The 20,908-nt window shown below is 42.5% G+C and overlaps 1 protein-coding gene across 8 annotated transcripts in view; it reads left to right on the forward strand.

The window, feature by feature from the left end:
* VPS8 (VPS8, CORVET complex subunit) overlaps nt 1–20,653 on the forward strand; it is a 251,894-nt gene extending 231,241 nt beyond the window's left edge. For 6 of the 8 annotated variants that reach the window (XM_006773641.2, XM_015570422.1, XM_015570420.1 and 3 more), the window contains 2 exons: nt 11,549–11,629; nt 19,513–20,653. In XM_006773641.2, coding sequence (XP_006773704.1) covers nt 11,549–11,629; nt 19,513–19,662 — 231 coding nt within the window. In that variant the 3' untranslated portion in view covers nt 19,663–20,653. Of the gene's footprint in view, nt 1–11,459; nt 11,481–11,548; nt 11,630–19,512 lie in introns of those variants that run through there. The other 2 variants (XM_006773642.2, XM_015570424.1) reach the window with 2 other exon arrangements.
* Nucleotides 20,654–20,908: the final 255 nt, after the last annotated feature.

The following is a 20,908-nucleotide window of genomic DNA, read 5'->3' on the forward strand; positions in this document are numbered from 1 at the left end:
AACCAAAAAGACCAGTAATCATGTTGCAGAATTTTGTCAGGTTGCCCATGCCTCTCACAAATGAGGTTTGACTTTCTGCTGGGCTAGAGTGGCAAAACGATTAGGAAAGGAAACGCTGGGATTTTGATGTCAGGACCTTCTTTATAGGAAAGAAGAAGAAATGAACAAGCAGAGCTCAGTCTTCTGGGACTTGTCCTCATCCTCACAGTTGATTTAGACGCTTCCTATCCAGAATCCCTAGTACTGTTATTATCTCTGTTCCTACGATCCCAGCCTTCAGAGTGGCAGTGGATCATGGCTGTTTTCCTACTTCGAAGCTTGATGTGCTGGGTAAGAGGCCTGTGGATCCTAAAAGCCCTGGTTGGTTTTCTTCCTTCCAGCGGATGTAATTACAGCTCTTACTTCCACCATCTCTGAGTCACTGAGCTTTGAAAATGCTGCCTGCTGTGTTCACCCAGCGTCCTCTCCCCGGGGCTCTCCTAGATTATCAGGACCTAATTTTCCACTGGATTTACTTTAATGCTGAGCATTACAAGGTCATTTTCAGGGCTTTTCACTGTTTCTTCCTCAGAATGTGCAGCTACAGTTTAATTTTCAGCTTTTATCACTGCATTTCATTACATGGGAAGAAGTGCATTAGTGCTAGCAGATCATATTAAATGTGTTTTTCTCTTTTCCAATGGGAAAAATCACTCCTAATCAATTCTAGGTTGGTGGCTTAGATGGCCTGGGAATACTGGGCGGGGAGCTTTCCGTTTATAGATGTGCCAGTCTGAGATCGTGCTCAAGTTTTGTTGTTCCCACTTTTGTTTTGTGCATGACACTGATTTGGCAAATCAGTTTTTCCACACAGCATCTTAGTCTGCATCTATCATTTCTCTTCAGGATGTCGTGAGTTTTCTTGACAGTCCCTCTAGTTCAGCGGTTCTCAACCTGTGGGTCGTGATCCCTTTGGCGGTTGAACAACCCTTTCACGGGGGTCACCTAAGACCATCCTGCATATCAGATATTTACCTTACGATTCATAACAGTAGCAACATTACAGTTATGAAGTAGCAACGAAAATAATTTTATGGTTGGGTCACAACACAAGGAACTGTATTTAAAGGGCCAGAAGGTTGAGAACCACTACTCTAGTTGCTGGTCCTAGTTCGCTTCTGATTGTGCAATAAAAGCCATGATCCGCTTTAGTAAACGGAACCATCTTACTTGAAACTTCATGCTCTAAACGCCTAACCTCATGGTGCCCACATCTTCCCTGGATGGTAGTATGGTCCAAGGTGGCACTGCCCTTTGGTAAATTGGAACTTAGACTGAGAGGAGCCATGGGAATTGCAGTGACAGGACAAGAGCTTGGTTTCCTGATTCTCAGCTCATTGTTCTTTCTTCCGGCACTTCTCTCGGGAGAATAGGTAACACAATCGCAGTACTCACTGCCATTTTCTTGAATGTCAAATAGGCACCAGGCCTGTGCATTATCTCTAATCCTCACAACAATTCTGCAAAGTAGGTTTTCCAGATAAAGAAACTGAGACTTGGGGAAGCTGAGTAACCTGGCCAGAGCCACTCAGCTACCTGTTGCAGATGCTGGTGGAACCCGCCGGAGCCATGCCCTGTGCCCTTCCTGCACTGCGGAGGGTTTGTGAACAGTCCCGTGAACGTGTAAGAAGAAAAAACCTGCTTGCTTAACCTTCCCACCCCTTCATCCATTTGATCAGCAGATAATTAAAGATTTCCCAGTTGCTCTGTGTCACACACAGCACTGAGCGCCAGTGAGCAAGACAAACAATGGGCCTGTGCTCAGGGAGCTCTCATTTTCATGAGGCTTTCCCTCCACTCTCCCCATTCTCGCTCTTGTGCAACCTGCACCCACCCCATTCTCTGCGGGGCTTGCCGGTTTTGTCAGCTGTGCTCTGGTGACTAGGCCCACATGACCAGACTCCCAGGCCAGCTGGCTCTGCAGTGCCTGCAGGGCCTCCTGTGCCCTGCAGTTAGTAGCACTTAGTGAGATCTTAAGTGAGATCTTACAGCGTCCTGGGCTCTACCTCCTGCTCTTTATGCATTACCTTCTTAATCTCCTCCGCCACTTCACATGGCACAGTTATTATCATTATCCCCAGATTACAAAGCGAAATAAAACACCTAGTGAGAGAGAACAGTAACCGCCTAGAGTGAGCGCTACTGATTGGTGACCGAGGGTTTGGGCTCGGACAGATACGCTCTAGCAAATAGGCTCTGCCCATAGGGTGTGCAGTGTCGCTGGGAAGCAGGCCCTGCCCCCTCCAGCAGCCTGAGGCACACTGAGTGGAGGGCTCTGCACTAGGGAGCGGGAGCGCTCAGGGCAACAGGAGAGGCTTTTAATAAGTCTCATGGTTTTGGTGAATCTTCCTACCTTCTTAAAAGGGTTGGTATTTATGTTTTCTGATAGTTGAAATCATCCTTCCCCTAACAGTGAATTCAACTAAATAAAATAGATATTTCCATTGAGATAAAGGACAACGTGTAGAAGTCACAAAGAATCTTGACATAATTCAAATGCTTGAAAATAGGAAGGCAAATACCCGCAATTTCCCAGTGGACCAGGCTGCTCTTCTCCCTGAAATGAACAGTTTGGAATAGACCAGGATGTGGGGTTATTGAGCAGATGTCTGTCCAACATTTGCTGGGTGTAGAACACTGGGGAGAGGAGGGTGAATAAGTACAGTGCTGATGTTCACAGTGGCCACGTCTAATGGGGGAGGCAGGTAAGCAGGCCATTACACTGTGGTGAGTGCATGGTCATGTGCAAGCAGATCTACAGACAGGACAGGGACTCCGAGAAAGCATTGCAGAGAGGGGGGCCAGAGCCAAGACTGCCACGTCTCATCATGTGTAAGAGCATACTCTGGACCCCAAAATGTCATTTCAGGGGCATTTTGATGGTTTGTGGAGATAACGTGAGACAGCTATGCAACTTGTGGTTATTATACCTCAGTAACCTCTCAAGCCTTGCTTATCAACATTGAAATCTTTTGGTGGAGTTTTAATGTCCCAGGATCTGAGAGACATTAAACTCCTCTTGAATTATTCACCTTTGTACCCCAGGCCTAATATAGTAGGGACTCTGGAAATATTTGTTGAACCACAGAACTGGATCCAGTTCATGATGCCTGGAAGCGACAGGACAGGAGCCTGCAGAGGCAGGATGTAAACCAGCTGCCTTCCCACGGGCCCTATTCCCACTCCACCCCACCCCACTTTTCCAGCCCATAGAACCATGGAGAATACAGAATGCTCGCCTAGTGAGCCTCTACTCGTCCTAGGCATGTCTACAAATAGTGCTCCCATTTCACCTCAGACAACTTGCCTTCCACACAGAGACAGTCTGGATGGCCAAGAATAGGGCCTCTGCATCCTACAGTGACTCCGTTTCCAGAAGGACCCAGGGCAGCCCAGCAGGCGCTCCTTAGTCCAGTCTCTGGTTGCTGAGGATGATGGCTGTGTTGTAAGAAAGGACCGGTCACCTCCAGTTACTTCACATGCGGAGCAGCCACATTTTTCATTTCTAAAGGATATGGTTGTTGGAAACCCCTTCTCGGTATCTCCAAGGAGTTTAAGGACCTAGAGGAGGAATAAGATCATGGTAAGCCACCCCTGTAACCTATGTGGGGTGTCATGTTTGAAATTGTATGTCTGTACATGCGCACTTACTAGCTTGTTACTCCAGGTTTTCTCCCAGGACTCAGGTTTATGAAATGGAGGGACCACTTAGGATGCTTAATTGGTTGCAAATTTTTTATTCTTACTGGGCAAGTCTCCTGGCCTGCTCTTCCTCAGTTTATACAATCCTGTTTACTTATTTAGTAAAGTAGGTGTAGGACCTACAATTCAGTCAGATTCAAAAGGAACCATGTGTCAGGAACATTCTTATCTTATTCAAGTTTCTTGCACCTGTTGAGATGCATGTGAACTCCAGTATTGAAAGCAACATATCTAACCGAGGGACCTTAGAAAAAAAGAAATGCTGATTGTTTGGTTGATTTGGTGCTGCTGACTCAGGAGGAGGCAGATACCCACAACCTGAGAGTGTCCTGTTACCTTCTCAGGAAGGACAGGAAGGCTGCAGCCACCCGCGCTGCTCTCACAGTGCACGTTAGCTAGCACCTTGCGGCTCAAGTGCAGACTGCAGACCAGCACCTCAGCATCGCCTGGGAGCCTGTTAGAAATGCAGAATTTCAGATCTTTTAACCAGAATCATTTAACAAGATCCCTCAGTGGTTCTTATGCACATTAAAGTTTGAGAAGCACTGGGTCAGAACACGTGGGTTGGACCATCATTGAGACTTCTGCACTTTCTGCCTCGGTGAGCAAACTCCCAGGGGCCAGAGCCTTTCACCTGCGCCTACAATAGACTACCATGCATTCCTGGTGGGGATGAAAGCATGATTGTTTTTAACAGTAACATTTTCTACTTATGAACTAACACGACCTTCACTTTCCCCAACAATTTCAGTTGCTTCCAAAATATATCCAATAAGATGAAATAAATTAATGTGGAAAATAATACTAAACTGGGTTATAATAGCACACATAAATGTTTGCCAACAAGTCCTGAGCAGTTGCTAGTTCTATGTAGCAACTGAATTCCTTAGTGATAAAAGCAAAAAAGAAAACACAATTAGTAACAAGTCTACAGCAGCGACTGTTTCATCTCATGGTATACATATAACTAATTGCTAAAATTCTGCAGTACAACAAAACAAGTTTTTCTTTTGCCAGTCTGACAGAAAATAGGTATAATTTTGATTCATTCATACCAGACAGCTATTGTGTTGGCTGTTGTCCTTTTTTTTATTTGACAATCTAAGGGAAAAGAGGTTAGTGCCCCTGACTATATATATAGACAGGTATTGCATGTTTAAGTTTTTTTCTTAATTTTATTTTTTCCCCATCACCTATTATCCCCCCTTTACCATCTTCCACCCCCACCCTGGAATCACCACACTGTTGTTCGTGTCAATGAGTTCTCTCTCTCCCCTCTCTTTTTTTCTTTTTTTACCCCCAACTCCCCCTCCCCCTGACAGCTGTCTGCCTGCTCTCTATGAGTCTGTCTCTATTTTGCTTGTTCAGTTTGTTCATTAAATTCCACATATGAGTGAAATCATATGGTACCCAGTACTTGTCTTTCTCTGACTGGTTTATTTCACTTAGCATTATGTTCTCCAGGTCCATCCATGATGTCACAAAAGGTAGGATTACCTCTTTTTTTACAACCAAGTAGTGTTGCATTGTGTAAATGTACCACGGCATTTTTATCTACTCACCCACCGATAGACACTTGAGCTACTTTCAAATCTTGGCATTTTAAATAACGCTGCAATGTACATAGGGATGCATATATTCTTTCAAATTAGTGTTTCGGGTTTCTTCGGATAAATCCCCAGAAGTGGACTTGCTGGGTCATAATGCAATTCCATTTTTAATTTTTTGAGGAAATTCTGTACTGTTTTCCACAGTGGCTGCACCAGTCTACTAGTACATTTCCACCAGCAGTGTATAAGGGTTTCCTTTTCTCTACATCCTCACCAACACTTCTGTGTTGATTTATTGATGAGTCATTCTGGCAGGTGTGAGGTGATAGCTCATTGTGATTTTTATTTTGCATTTCTCTGATGATTAGTGATGTGGAGTACATTTTCATATGTTTACTAGCCATCTGTATGTCCTCTTTGAAGAACCATCTATTCACATCTTTTGCCCATTTTTTAATTGTACTATTTGTTTTTTAGGTGTTAAGTTGTATGAGTTCCTTATAGATTTTTGAATATTAACCACTTATCAGACGTATCATTGGCGAGCATTTTCTCCCATTCAGTAGGTTGTCTTTTTGTTTTGTTGATGGTTTCCTTGACTGTTTGAAAACTTTTTTAGTTTGATGTGGTCCCATTTGTTTATTTTTGGTTGTTGTTCCCCTTGTCTGGGAAGACATAAAAACATATATATATATATTGCTAAGAGCAAAGTAAAAGAGTTGATTGCCTATGTCCTCTCCTAGGAGTTTAAATCTTCAATTCATTTTGGGTTTATTTTTGTATATGGTGTAAGAAAGTGGCCTAGTTTCATATTTTTGCATGTATCTGTGCAGTTTTCCCAACATTTACTGGAGAGACTATCTTTAGCCCATTGTATATTCTTGCTGCCTTTATCATAGATTAGTGGGGCTCTCAATATTAGCCCATTGATGTATGTGTGTTTTCATGCCAGTGCCTCCGTTTTAATTTTTATAGCCTTGTAGTATAGTTTGAGTTCAGATAGCTTGGTATCTCCAACTTTGTTCTTCTTTCTGAAGATTGCTTTGAATATCTGGGGTCTTTTCTGGTTTCATGTACATTTTAGGATTATTTGTTCTAGTTCTGAGAAAACTGTCATTGGTATTTTGATGGGAATTTCATTCAATCTGTAGGTTGCTTTGGGGAGTATGGTCATTTAAAAAATATTAATCCTTCCAATCCTTGGGCAAAGTATTATCTTTCCATTTATTTATATCTTCTTCACATTCTTTCTTCAGTGTCTTACAGGTCTTTTACCTCCTTGGTTAAATTTATTTCTAGGTATTTTAATTTTTGATGCAATTATAAATGGAATTGTTCTCTTAATTTCTCTTTCTGATATTTGTTATTGGTGTATAAAATGTGATTATTTTCTAAACATTAATTTTGAATCCTGCTACTTTATTGAATTCATTTATTAGCCTAATAGTTTTTTGGTAGAAAATCTTAGGGTTCTGTATACATACTATCATGTCATCTGCAAATAATGACAGTTTTACTTCTACCTTTCCAACTTGGATGCGTTTTATTTCTTTTTCTTGTGTAATTGTTGTAACTAGGACTTCCAACACTGCATTGAATAAAAGTGGTGAAAGTGGACATCCTTATCTTGCTCCTGATCTTAAAGAATTAACTTTCATTTTTCACCATTAAGTGTAATGTTAGTAGTAGATTTGTCACATATGGTCTTTATTATATTGAGATATGTTCCTTCTATCCCCACTGCTGAGTTTTGTTTTCTCCTGTTTAATATATATTTTTATTGATTTCAAAGAGGAAGGGAGAGACAGAAACATCAATGAGAGAAAATCTTTGATTGGCTGCCTCCTGCGCATCCCCTCACTGGGGATTGAGCCCACAAGTTCCAGCATGTACCCTAACTGGAATCAAACATGATCTCCTGGTTCATAGGTCGATGCTCAACCACTGAGCCATACTGGCTGGACACCAATGCTGAGCTTTGTTTGTTTGTTTGTTTTGTTTTGTTTAAATATATTTTTATTGATTTTTTTACAGAGAGGAAAGGAGAGGGATAGAGAGTTAGAAATATCAATGAGAGAGAAACATCCATCAGCTGCCTCCTGCACACCCCCCACTGGGGATGTGCCTGCAACCAAGGTACATGCCCTTGACTGGAATCGAACCTGGGACCCTTCAGTCCGCAGGCCAATGCTCCATCCACTGAGCCAAACCAGTGAGGGCCTGAGTTTTTATTTTAAAAGAATGTTGAATTTTATCAAATGCTTTTTTTGGTTCATCTATTGATAAGATGATATGATTTTTATCCTTCATTTTGTTTATGTGGTGTATCACATTGTTTTGCAAATACTGAATGGGCCTGTGTCCCAGGAATAAATCCCACGTAATCAGGTTGAATAATCTTTTTAATATATTGCTGAATTCAGTTTGCTAATATTATATTGAGGATTTTTGCATCCATGTTCATCAGGGATATTGGCCTATAATTTTCTTTCTTTGTAATATCTTTATCTGGTTCTGGTAATAGAGTAATGCTGGCCTCATAAAAAGAGTTTGAAAGCCTTCCCTCCTCTTCAGTATTTTTTAATAGTTTGATATAGATAGGTGTTAATTCTTGAAAGTTTGGTAAGTTTTGCTTGTGAAGCCATCTGGTCCAGGACTTTTGTTGGTTGGGAGTTTTTTGATAACCAATACAATTTTGTTAGCAGTTGTCTTGGAAGGTTTAGTCTTGGAAGGTTGTATGTTTCTAGGGATTTATCCATTTCCTCCAAGTTGTCCAATTTGTTGGCATATAATTGTTCATAGTATTTTCTTATAATCCTTTGTATTTCTGTGATATTGGTTGTCATTTCTCCTCTTTATTTTATTTGGGTCCTCTTTTCTTTCTGATGATTCTAGCTAAAGGTTTATCTATTTTGTTTGTCCATTCAGTGAACCAACTCTTGGTTTCATTGATCTTTTCTATTATTTTTTTTAGATTCTGTTTTATTTCCACTCTGATTTTTATTACTTCCTTTTTTTTTTTTTTTACTCACTTTGGGGTTTGTTCTTTTTCTAGTTCCTTTAGGTGTAAGATTAGATACTTTATTTGAAATTTTTCTTGTTCTTCAAGGTAGGCCTGTATTGCTCTGACTTTCCCTCTTAGAACTGCTTTGGCCATGTCTCATAAATTTGGGGTAATTGTGTTTTCATTTTCTTTTGTCTTAATGTACCTTTTGATTTCTTCCTTGATCTCATTGATAACCCATTCATTGTTTAGTAGCATGTTATTTAACCTCCACATGTTTGTGTGTTTTTCAGTTCTCTTCTTGTAATTGGTTTCTAGTTCATACCATTGTGTTCAGAAAAGTTGCTTCTAAAACTTACTGATACTTATTTTGTGGTCTAATATTGATATCCTGGAAAATATTCCATGTGCGCTTGAAAAGAATTTATTTTCTGCTGCTTTGGAGTGAAATGTTGTAAAATTATCAATTAAGTCTATCTGGTCTAATGCATCATTTAAGGCCACTGTTTCCTTTTTTAAAATGTTTTTATTATTGATTTTAGAGAGAGAGATAGAAACACTGATGAGCTGCCTCCTGCAAGCCCCTACTGGGGACCAAGCCCACAACCCAGGCATGTGCTCTGAGCAGGAATCGAACCAGTGAGCTCCTGGTGCATGGGTCAATGCTCAACCATTGAGCCACACTGGCTAGGCATACACTGTTTCCTTTTTTTCTGTCTGAATGATCTACTCATTGATCTTCACAGAGTGTTAAAGTACCCTACAATTATTATATTATTGTTGATCTCTCTATGTCCATTGATATATATGTAGGTGCTCCTACATTGTGTACATAGATGTTTACGAGAATTATATCCTCTTGTTAGATTGATCCCTTTATCATTATGAAATGCCCTTCTTTGTGACAACTTTTGTTTTATAGTCTACATTGTATTATATAAGTATAGCTGCCCAGCTTTTTAAAAATTTCCATTTGCATGAAATACGTTTTTTGTCCCTTTACTTTCAGTCTGCATGTCTTTCAGTCTGAAGGGGGTCTCTTATAGGCAGCATATGTATGGGATGGATACACACACACACACACACATTTCAGAGAGGGAAGGTGAGGGAGAGAGAGATAGAAACATCAGTAATGAGAGAGAATCATTGATAGGCTGCCTTCTGCGCCCCCCCTCTTGGGGATCAAGCCCACAACCTGGGCATGTGCCCTTGAGCAGAATCGAACCCAGGACCCTTCAGTCCACTGGCCAATGCTCTATCCACTGAGCCAAACTGCCTAGGGCAAGGGTCTTTTTTTTTGTCCATTCAGCCACCCTATGTATTTTGATATAAAAATTTAATTAATTTACATTTAAAATAATTGATAGTTATTGCCAATTAGGTGTTTTCTGATTGCTTTTATAGTTCTTTTCTGTTCCTTATTCTCTGCTCTCTTCTCTTGTATGTTGACTCTTTATATGGTTATGTTGGATTCTTTTCTCTTTATTTCTTGTTTACCTCTTAGTGATTTTTGGTTTGTGATTACCATGTACTTCATATGTACCACATTATATTTATACAGTATGTTTTAAATTAATGGTCACTTAAGTTTGAACACACTTTAAAATCACTACAATTTTTACTCCACATTTATGTTTTTGTCATCCTCTTATACTTATTTTGTGTGTTACTTAATTTATTGTTATAATTACACATTATGTTCTTACTTTTGCTCCTTAACCTTCGTAGTAGCTTTATAGTTGGTTGATTCACTGCTTTTACTGTTTGCCTTTGTCAGTGAGAATTTTTTTTGTTCTTACATTTCCTCATACTTTTTATCTTTTCTTCTTAAAGAAATCCCTTTAACATTTCTTGTAATATTCGTTTAGTGGTGATGAACTCCTTTAGCTTTTTCTTAGCTGGTTCATAACTTCTTGTATGTACATCTTTTTTTGAAGGTCAGTCCTTCTTAGGTGAATAATATGGACATGATAGTACTTTCTTTTAGAGTATTGTTCATGTCAACACCAAGACCCTTTCTCATTGAAACTCTTCCCCTCAGATACATAGGTCTTCATTTAGTAACTAGAGGCCCAGTGCACGAATTCGTGCACAGTTGCGATCTGGCCGGCCTGCCCCAATGGGGGCCCATTGGGCCGGGCCAGTGGGGGCAGAGGGGCAGCAGGTGGTTGGCCAGCCGGCCCTGCCCCCAATCAGTGTTTTGGGGGCCTATTGGGCCTGGATCAGGCTAGTTGGCTGCCACAGTGCACTTCATAGTCACCAGTCGTTCTGGTTGTTCTGGTCGTTCCACTGTTCCGGTCGCTGGGCTTTTATATATATATATGGATACTTTTTACTCATGCCAAAAGCGTTCACAGTAAAGAAAAATATCTTTTTACTAGACTTATACATAAACATAAAAACACTTCTGAAATCAACATTTAACTGAAGGTATCTCTAAACGTAGTAATAAAAGTTAGCATATACTGAGCCCTTGTGGGGTGCCAGGTAAGTTAAAGGCACTTTAAATTTGTAATCTCATGTAATTTGTTTTTCGGTGACCTCATAAAAAAAGCGTTATCCTCTCTTATTTATAAGTGAGCGAGTTGAGGCTTATAGAAATGACTTGCCTAAGGTCATACAGCAAGTTAGTGTCAGAACTAGTATTCCAATTTACTTCTGACTCAACAAAGCTTATGGCTGCCTTCCACAAGATCCCATTTCTTCCCTCTAGGTATGAGTTGGATCAGAACCACCAGTAGTAGAATCACAATACTGCTATAGAAATGTTAAGTTCACCTTTTCCAAAAAGTAGTAGACCAACCTTGCAACCCGATAGGTAGCTACCATCTTTATAATGAGACAGGGAAATGACGTGATTTTTCCTGTTAATGCATCCCCCACTACCACCACAAAGAAGGGCCATCTTTGCTGACTATACTTACTAGTAGTGATGAACATGGGAAGGCAAGGTTGGATGGAGCTACTTTTCTCTACATAGCAAAGGCAAAGAGCAGTCACAAAGCCCTAAAGGAAGCTGATCGGTACGGGAAATTAGAGACCACACTGGGAAAAGGTTCCATAGAGCGGTCAGCCTGGGCGCTGGCACCAGGGGACTTTAGCAGGACCTGCCCATTAATGTTCACTAGATTCTCTCTCACTAACAGCATGTGTTTTCTTCAAAGGAATGAAGGAAGCACCACGTCCTATTTCACTGTTGAACAAGTTCAGAGGCTGCCCATGGATGTTACCAACCTTATCTTTTATTTCTCAGGCAACCTCAGAACCTGTTCTGGATCCACAGCAAATCCAAGCATTTGATCGGCTTTGTCGTCTCTACCGAGGAAGCTCCAGGGTAATGTTTGTGTGGTTGTTCAAATTTCTATTTCCTTATTTATAGTTACTATTTTGGAAATGCTGAGTCCTCGTGTCCTCTCTCCAGCCTCCTCCTTAGTCTAAAAAATGCCCTATTATGGCCACATGGAGCCATGAGAATTTGGTAAGGAATGCAAAGGAAGTAGAAAGGTATCTGTACCTTACTTATCATGGGCTGTGAGGACATGGAAGGGCAGCTGTGTTTCCTAATCCTTCATCTGGGAGGCCTTTCTTTATATTAATGACTGTCAAATCTGCCCAAAGCCTCAAGCCCTGGCAGACATCAGCATTAGTTGCATTTGCTATGTTATAGTGACTTAACCAAGACAGAAGTGTAAGTGCAGGCAGCCTGGGCACCTTCCATAAACCTCTCTCTGGATTTCTTCTATCTTGTGGCTCCACCATCCTTAACATCTGGCTTATGATGGTTGTTCCAGCTCCACCAATTACATCTGCATCCTGGCCAGCAAGATGGAGGAAAAGGAGGAAGAACAAAAGCCCTTTGTTTAACCACAGTTCCTATAAGTTGTATAAACCACTTACCCACCCCCCATCCCCCATTGTCAGAACTTAGACACATGATCACACACCTAACTACACTGCAAAGCGGAGAAACTGTCTTTATTACAAAAGGCCATGGGCTAAAACTACTGGTATCCTATAACCACAGAAGAAGGATACAGATTTGGAGTTCTGCTAGCAGTTATAACACCCATCTGGGTGTTGCAGAAGCACTTCACAAGTGTACTCATTAACTTCCCCAGCCTGTTCTTCCTAGTGCTCCCTTCTGGGTGGTGTCTTCTCTTGTCCAGCCTGAGAGCAGGGCAGTACCCTTGGCTTATCTCTCCCATTCCAGCCACTCACTAGAGAGATCCTGTAGATGTCTTCTCTACATCTCCTGTGTATTTCTCCCCTTTTCCTCCCAACTGTCACTCACTGCAGACCTTCTGTCCCTTCTTCATGCTGCTGCCTGGGTAATCTTTCCAAACCCCAATGTCATGTTACCACCCTTGCTTAACGCACTTTCCTGGATCTCCATCACCTGAAGGTGGAGTCCAAACTCTATCACCTCCTCCAGTCCCGAAGTCACACCTGATTCCAGCTGGGCCGATTTGTCCTGAGCTTGTACAGACTGCTCATGTGCTCTGTTGGACTCCCTTCTCCCACTCCCCATACTTAGGCAAACACCTGCTAGGTTGCGTGGAAGCCCAGAGGAAAAATGATGTTCCATTTTTGAGAGGGCTGTGGGCTTAGGTTTTTGTTCCAGGAGACTGCAGGGGTTATTTAACTGGCATTACCTCTGTCCCTTCCCAGCCTCATCCAAGCTCTGCCCAGGAGTTGGGTTTCTGGCCTTCTAAGGAAGTTCTGCTGCTTCAAACTGGACACATCAATTTCCAGATCACTAAATTACAACAGTAAAACACAAAATATCTCTTTCCTGGGAAACAGAAGTAGTTAATTTTCTACCCCACAGTGTCTGACTGTGAAAGAACTTGGAGTTTATGTAGCATCTGTTGCCTGCTCTGTTCTCAGCACTGTAGAAAGTTCTTGTGGAGAACTTCACAAACTGATGGGCAGCTGTGGGGCTTACAGAAGACAGGAAGTCACAAAGTGGAGCTCGAGCAGAACAAGGGACGTCTCTCTGTAACCTTTGTGGTGGCAGTGAAGTTCCTGGCAGGACTGCTTAAGCAAGCGTACCCCCTGCTTTCATGGCCATCTAAGTAACGCAGTCAGAGCCAGTGTTATGAATTGTGAATTGGATCATATGCATGTCCTGAGCCAGAAGCTGGATTATTTTAGATAAATTGGCGCTTTAAACTTAGGAGCCTTCAGATGTCTCCCCAATTACCACAACCACTGGTAGTGAGTTATTAATAAAAGGGATTGCCTGAGTGGAGAGAACCCCTTACCAGAGGTCCGGAAACAGCTAGAACAGAGTTTCTGGCAGGTTATGTGAATAGGAAACTGCTGACAGACATTACCTCCAGGGGAGGCAGACCATGGGCAGCTCAGCTGCTGCATGGACCTTAGTTTGAATCCCACACTACCACTCACTGCTGGGTAACTCAGAGCAAGTCACTTAACTTCTCAGGGCCCTGGGTTTTTTACATCCAGAGGGTTGTCGAGGATAAGAAATAACAGGCACGTGAGGCAGGTCCAAGATAGCAGCAGAGTAGATGCTGAGCTCACCTCCTCCCAAGAACACATTGAATGTACACCTATATTTAGAGCAGTTCCTCCTGGGAGAACACTGGGAACCAACTGAATAGCTTCTGTGCAATAAGCAAAAAAAAGAGGGGGAGAAGGGAACCTCATAGAAAAGGTCGGGAAGCTCTCCAGGAGCTGAGGAACAACCCAGGACCAGAGGAACCAGTGAGGCCAGTGTTTGGTTCCCGTGAACCTGGATAGCGGGCAGGAGCTCATCCAGGTTCTGTGGCCGACCTGCAGGGCACTCTGGCGAGTGCCCAGCCACCCCTCCTGGAGCTGGATCCAGCAGGAACTATACACACAAGGGGTCCTTCCACCTGGAGGTTGATCAAGCAGGTACAGCAGTGTGCTGCTTCATGCACCCACTTGGCTGTGCACACGAGGGGCTCCTCACATGAAGAGAATGCAGAGCTAACAAAACATTGTGGTACCTGCCTCTAGGGCTCCCCTGTTTAGAGAAAGTGCACAGATAATGGGTCACTGCTGCATGCACACGTGGGGCCACCCCCCAAAGAAAATGTGGAACCAGCAAAACTTTGTGGTACCACACACAGGGCTGCCTCATATGGAGTGAGTTGGGTGTGCATGCACAGCCTTGCTGTGAACGTAGACAGTAAAAGCAACAGGGCATGGTAAGTACATCTCACAGCCCTGTCTAAATCAGGCAGCCACACCCAGATTAGAAGGGCAAGGAAGTATGCATACACCAGCTGCCCCACCTCAAACCCACTCCTTTAGGCCAGGTGACACATAGGGTCTGGCACATGCCCGCCCTGATTACAACCAGCTGCCAAAACCGTTCAACACAGTCACCAGACCACTCTTTCAAGACTGGGAGGGACAGTTACTCATTGCAACTCATAGGAACAAACACAAAAGTCAAAGAAGAATATGTCCAAATGAAGGAACAAAAAGAAAGGCCAGAGAAAAACCCTAAGGCAATGGAAATAAGTAATTTGCCTAATAAAGAATTTAAAGAATCTGTCATAGGATGCTCAACAACCTTGAGAGTACAATAGAGGAATTCAAAGAGTACTTCAATAAAAAGATAGAAAATGTAATAGAAAAAATCAGAAATGAAGTATAAAATAACTGAAATGAAGACTACATCAGAAGGAATCAACAGAAAATTAGTTAATGCAGAACAGTTTAGTGACCTGGAAGACAGAATAATAGAAATCACCCAATCAGAACAGCAAAGTGAAAAAAAAATTTTTTAATGAGGATAGTATTTGAGATCTTTGAGATAACATCAAGCAACCTAACATTTGCATTATAGAGATTCCGGAAGGAGAAGAAAGAGAAAAGGGTAGAAAGAATATTTGAATAATGTCTGAAAGCTCTCCTAATCTGGGGAAGGAAACAGACATCCAAACATAGGGTTCCAAACAAGATGAACCAAAGAGACCCACACCCAGGCATATTGGATTAAAATGGCAAAAGTTAAGGATAAAGACAATCTTAAAGGTAGCAAGAATGAAACATCAAGTAAGTGAAGACTGTCAGCTAATTTCTCAGAAGCAACTTTAGAGGCCAGACAGGAGTGGTAGGACATATTTAAAGTGCTCAAAAGAAGGAATCTACAACCTAGAATACTACATCCAGCAGGGTTAGCGTTTAGAATTGGAGTGAGTTTTCCAGCCATGCAAAAACTAAAGGAGTTCACCACCACTAAACTAGCCTTACAAGAAATGTTAAAGGGTCTTCTTTATGCAGAAAAGAAAAGATTGTAACCAAAAATAAGAAAACACAGGGGGAAAATATCGGAAAGGCAAAAATACAATAATCACAGTGAATCAACCACTTTAAAAAGCTAATATGAAGGTTAAAAGACAATAGTAGAAAAATTAATAACTACAATAAAGAATCGGGATACACAAAACAAAAAGATATAAGACATGATGTCAAAAACAAAGGTGGAGGGAGGAGAAATAATGTACTGCTTTTAGAATGCAATTGAACTCAAATGCCTGTCAGCTTGAAATAGAGACTGCTAAAGATATAGATACATATGTACCTCATGGTAACCATAAACCAAAAATGAAGAGAAAAGAACAGCGAAGAACAACAAAAACCACTAAAAATAAATTAACAAATTGGCAGTGAGCACACACCTATCACTAATCACTGTAAATGTAAATGGAGTAAATGCTCCAAACAAGAGACAGAAGTAGCCGAATGGACTTAAGGGGGAGGAAAATGATCTGTGTACTAGTACATGCTGCAAACAAAAGACTCGCTTTAGATTGAAAGAGAGTGAAGGGATGAAAAAAGATATTCCATGCAAATAGAAACAAACAAAAGCTGGGGTAGCAATACTGGCATCAGACCAAATACACTTCGAGACAAAGGAGGACATTACATAATGTTAAAGGGGTTCAATATAAGATGGGGATATAACAGTTGTAAATATCTATGTACCCAACTTAGGAATACCCACATGTATAAAGCAATTCTTAGTAGACATAAAGGCAGAATTTAACTACTCCCCAGACAAAATTAAAAGGAAATAATGGCCTTAATGCCACATTGGACCAGTTCAACCTGACAGACATTTATAGAGCACTTTATCTGAATACAATAGGTTACACTATTTTTTCAAGTGCACATGGAACATTTTTCCAGGATAGATCACATACTAGGCCACAAAACAAGCCTCAATAAATTCAAGAAGATTGAAATTATATCAAGCATATTTTCTGGCCACAATGGCATGAAATTAGAAATCAACTTCAGGGAAAACACACACACACACACACACACACGGACATTAAACAACATGCTTCTAAACAACCAATGGATCGAAGAGGAAATCAAAAACTACCTTAAGACAAATGAAAACGTAACCTTATAGCAAAAGCAGTTATAAGAGGAAAGTTTATAGCCCTGCAGACCTATCTCAACATGAAGGAAAAATCCCAAATAATCTAAATCTACACCTAAGGAAACTAGAAAAAAGGGGAACAAACAAAACCCAAAGTAAGGCCCTAACCGGTTTGGTTCAGTGGATAGAGCATCAGCCTGCGGACTCAAGGGTCCAGGTTTGATTCCGGTCAAGGGCATGTACCTTGGTTGTGGGCACATAGCCAGTAGAGAGTGTGCAGGAGGCAGCTGATCGATGTTTCTCTCTCATCGATGTTTCTAACTCTCTATCCCTCTCCCTTCCTCTCTGTAAAAAATCAAAAAAATATATTTAAAAAAAAACAACCAAAGTAAGTAGAAGAAAGGAAATAATAAAGATCAGAGTGGAAATAAATGAAATAGAAAATAGAAGAACAATAGAAAAGATTAATGAAATAAGAGCTGGTTCTTTGAAAGAATAAAATTGGCAAGCCTCTAACAAGACTCATCAAGCTAAAAAGAGAATACAGCATATCAGAAATGAAAGAGAAATTAGAACTGACACCATGAAACAAAGTCACTAAAGAATACAATGAACAATTATATGTTAACGAACCGGACAATCTAGAAGAAATGAATAAATTTCTAGAAACATACAACCTTCCAGAGTAAACCAGGAAGACACAGAATCTGAACAGACCAGTGTTAGCAATGAATTTGAAGTAGTAATAACAACTCCCAACAAACAAAAGCACAGGACCAGATGGCTCCACAGTGAAATCTACCAGACATTTAAAGAAGACTTCGAACTGTCCTCCTCAAATAAACAGGACATGAAAAGACATTTCTTCAAAAAAAAACACAGATTGCCAACAGACTTATGAAAAGATGCTCAACATCACAAATCGTCAGGGAAATGCAAAACAAAACAATGAGATACTACCTCCTGCCTATCAGAATGGCTTTCATCAGAAAGTCATTACAACTGTTGTGTTGTAAGGATGTGGAGGAAAGGAAACCCTTATGCACTGTTGGTGGAACTGCAAACTGGTGCTGTCGCTGTGGAAAACAGCAAAATAGAAGTACCATATGACCCAGCAAGTCCACTTCTGGGTATTGATCTGAAGAAAACAATACTATTCAACAAATACATGCATCCTTGTGTTCATTAAAGAATTATTTATAATAGCCAGGATATGGAAGCAATCTAGGTGTCTATCAATACATGAACAGATAATGAAGAAGTGGTATATACAATAAAATATACACAATGGAATATTGCTCAATAAAAACATGAAGTCTTACTATTTGTGACAGCATGAATGGACCCAGAGAGTATTATGCTAAGTAAAATAAGTTTGACAGAGAAAGGCAAATACCATATGATTTCACTTAGATGTGGAATCTAAAAAAAAAAAACCCATAGCAAACAAAACAAAAAACAGACTCATAGAAACAAAGAAGGGATGGTTGCCAGAGCGGAGTAGGTGAGGGAGGGGTGATAAAGGTGAAGGGGAATATAGTCAATGACACTGTAATAAGTTTGCACTATAATTAGTGGAGTGATCACATTGTAAGGTATAAAAATGTCAAATCACTATACTATACACCTGAGACTAATATAATTAATATTGTATACCAACTGTACTTAAATTTTTAAAGTTTTTTAGAAATAATGCACATATCAAGGACCTCGCATAGTGCCTGGCACCTAGAGGGCACTCACGTTACCTGGGGCTGTCAGAAGTCCCTACAGCAGCAGTTCTCAATCTGTGGGTCGCGACCCCTTTGGCGGTCTAACGACCCTTTCACAGGGTTCGCCTAAGACCATCCGGCATATCAGATATTTGCATTACGATTCATAACAGTAGCAAATTACAGTTTGAAGTAGCAACAAAGATAATTGTATGGTTGGGTCACAACATGAGGAACTGTATTTAAAGGGCCAGAAGGTTGAGAACCACTGCCCTACAGACTTCAGCTTGGGTCACCCTGTGGTGGCTCACTCCTCACAGCTGCCCTCTCCAGGGGCAGGACCTTGGGAGTGGAATTCATCTGTCCCCTGACCAGCCAGGGCATCTCGACGGCCAGACCATGAGGCTCCTTACTCTTGCAGAGGCCTCTTTGAGGCAAAAGGGATGACCTCGCTGAGTAACACGGCCTGGTTTCCCAATGAGCTAGCATTAACCTTTCCTCCTGCCACTCTGTCCTTGGCAGGTCTTCCAGAACTGAGCCACTAACTGCTTTGCACTATTGTCACTGTGGACATAGGGAAGCTGGGAGCAGGCAGGGCTCTTAGAGGAGCCGGTAGTCTCTGAGTCTGCCCTGGAGACTTCTCACAGGGGAGTGGGACGTAGCAGCTGGGCATCCACTGAAGCTGTCCAGGTTACAGAAGAGAGCAGTCAGAGCCAGTGATCTTCATGCAGGGCCATTCCCCGAGAACTGACCGGGACGGAGCGCAGGGAGATGAGCAGAGAGGAGAACCTCAGGGTCAGGGCCAACTGGAGGAGGAGGACTCGGCGCTGATGGTTAGAATCCGCCTGCTTTCCATTATCAGAGAGCAGCAGTCTGATGTGTCTACGGGATGGACCCAGTCCACTCAGTAAAGGAGGGAACTTAGGTCCTAAAGATCACGTGAACTAGTACACAGTCACATTACTTGTTTGTAGACGCAGAACTGGGATCCAAACCAGTATATTCTTCCCGCAGTGCAGCCCCGCCCCTCACGTACTCAGGACCCTCCACCCACATCCAACCGCCCCACACATTCTCCGCCCCCACCGCCTTGGTTGATGTGTGTCCGCTCTTTTGCAGCTGGCGCTCCTTACAGAACTCTCCCAGAGCCGCGGCAGCGAGAGCTACCGGCCATTCAGTGGTTCCCAGAGTGGCCCTGCTTCCCACAGCATCTTCCAGAACGAGAACTTCCAGCTGCAGCTCGTTCCCCCACCTGTGACTGAGGACTGACGCCTCTCTGGGGCCTGGCCCTGAAGACCAGAGGTGACCCCGAGGCAACTGGGGGACCCCCTTGACTGGCTTGACCCCTGCTGCCACCCACACTCCTAAGCAGTGGGTCTGAGGTGGAGGCTTTCTCATGCCCACCAGCCCAGGGAGACTCCCTCCCGTCTCTTCCATGATGTTGCTACAGCATCAGTTCACCAGACTAGTTGGTTGTGTTTTGCCTAGACTGTCACATACCTCCATCCAGCTGTTTGAGAAAACGTGCTTGACCTGTTGGGACATTTTCCTGTCTCCCCAAAAGCCTGGAGAATAGGTGGAGCTCACGCAGAAGGCACTCGGGAGTCTGTGGTCCTTGTCTCCTCCAGCCAGCAGGGAACCTGGAGGGACTTCGGCTCCTGCTGCTGTTGGGAGGAGGGGACAGTGTGGGCCAGGCTGCAGCATAGCTGAGACTTGCACTGGAGGGAGCCAAGGACCTGCGGGCCAGGCATCTCCCTTTTGATGTGTTTATGTTAAAACCCATTTGAGTGTAGGATTTTCCCTTTCTAACAATAAATGCTCTGTGTTTAAGCTCTGCAGGCCTGCTGGCTGGCTGTCTAGCTCTCTAGCTCTCAGCCTGTCAAGCCACAAAGGACATTTAGTACCACAATTCGTGTATTAAAGTCAAGGACCTTGATTGTGACACACCACCTTTATTCAAATAAGCGGCTGCCTCACGACTCATTCAGAGCAGCCAAGTGCTCCGGGGACAGGGACGGGGCTGGCTGCCAGAGCAGCATTTGTACCTTTCTTGGCCCTGGGACTTTGCAGCCACTGAACCAACAATGGCAGGAGGTCACGCAGATTAGGTGCTCCCTCTTCGGCAGTCGGCTCAGGGAGGTGCCCCTGAAATACCAGCTTGGCTTTTATTATACAGGCATACCTCATTTTACTGCACTTCCCTGTATTGCACTTCACAGGTTTAGTATTTTTTACAAATTAAAGGCAAAACCCTCCCGACTAAGAGATTACGACCTGCTCAGTTGTAATACTCTGTCAGTGCTCTGGACCCAAGCCCGCGGTCCCTCCAAGGTGTCCCTCCTCCCGAACCCTGGCTCTGCCTGTTGCTGCCGCCTCTGGATGGAGGTGTGCGAGGCCACCCTGGAGGAAGGGGCTGAGCATTTAGTGACCACTAACTGGACGCTGGTTGCAGCTACACCAGATGGTCTCAACCCCATTTTACAGATGAGAAAGCTGAGGCTCAGACATGATAAGT

Source organism: Myotis davidii, unplaced genomic scaffold (genome assembly GCF_000327345.1).
Source record: "Myotis davidii unplaced genomic scaffold, ASM32734v1 scaffold27, whole genome shotgun sequence".
Lineage (NCBI taxonomy): Eukaryota > Metazoa > Chordata > Mammalia > Chiroptera > Vespertilionidae > Myotis > Myotis davidii.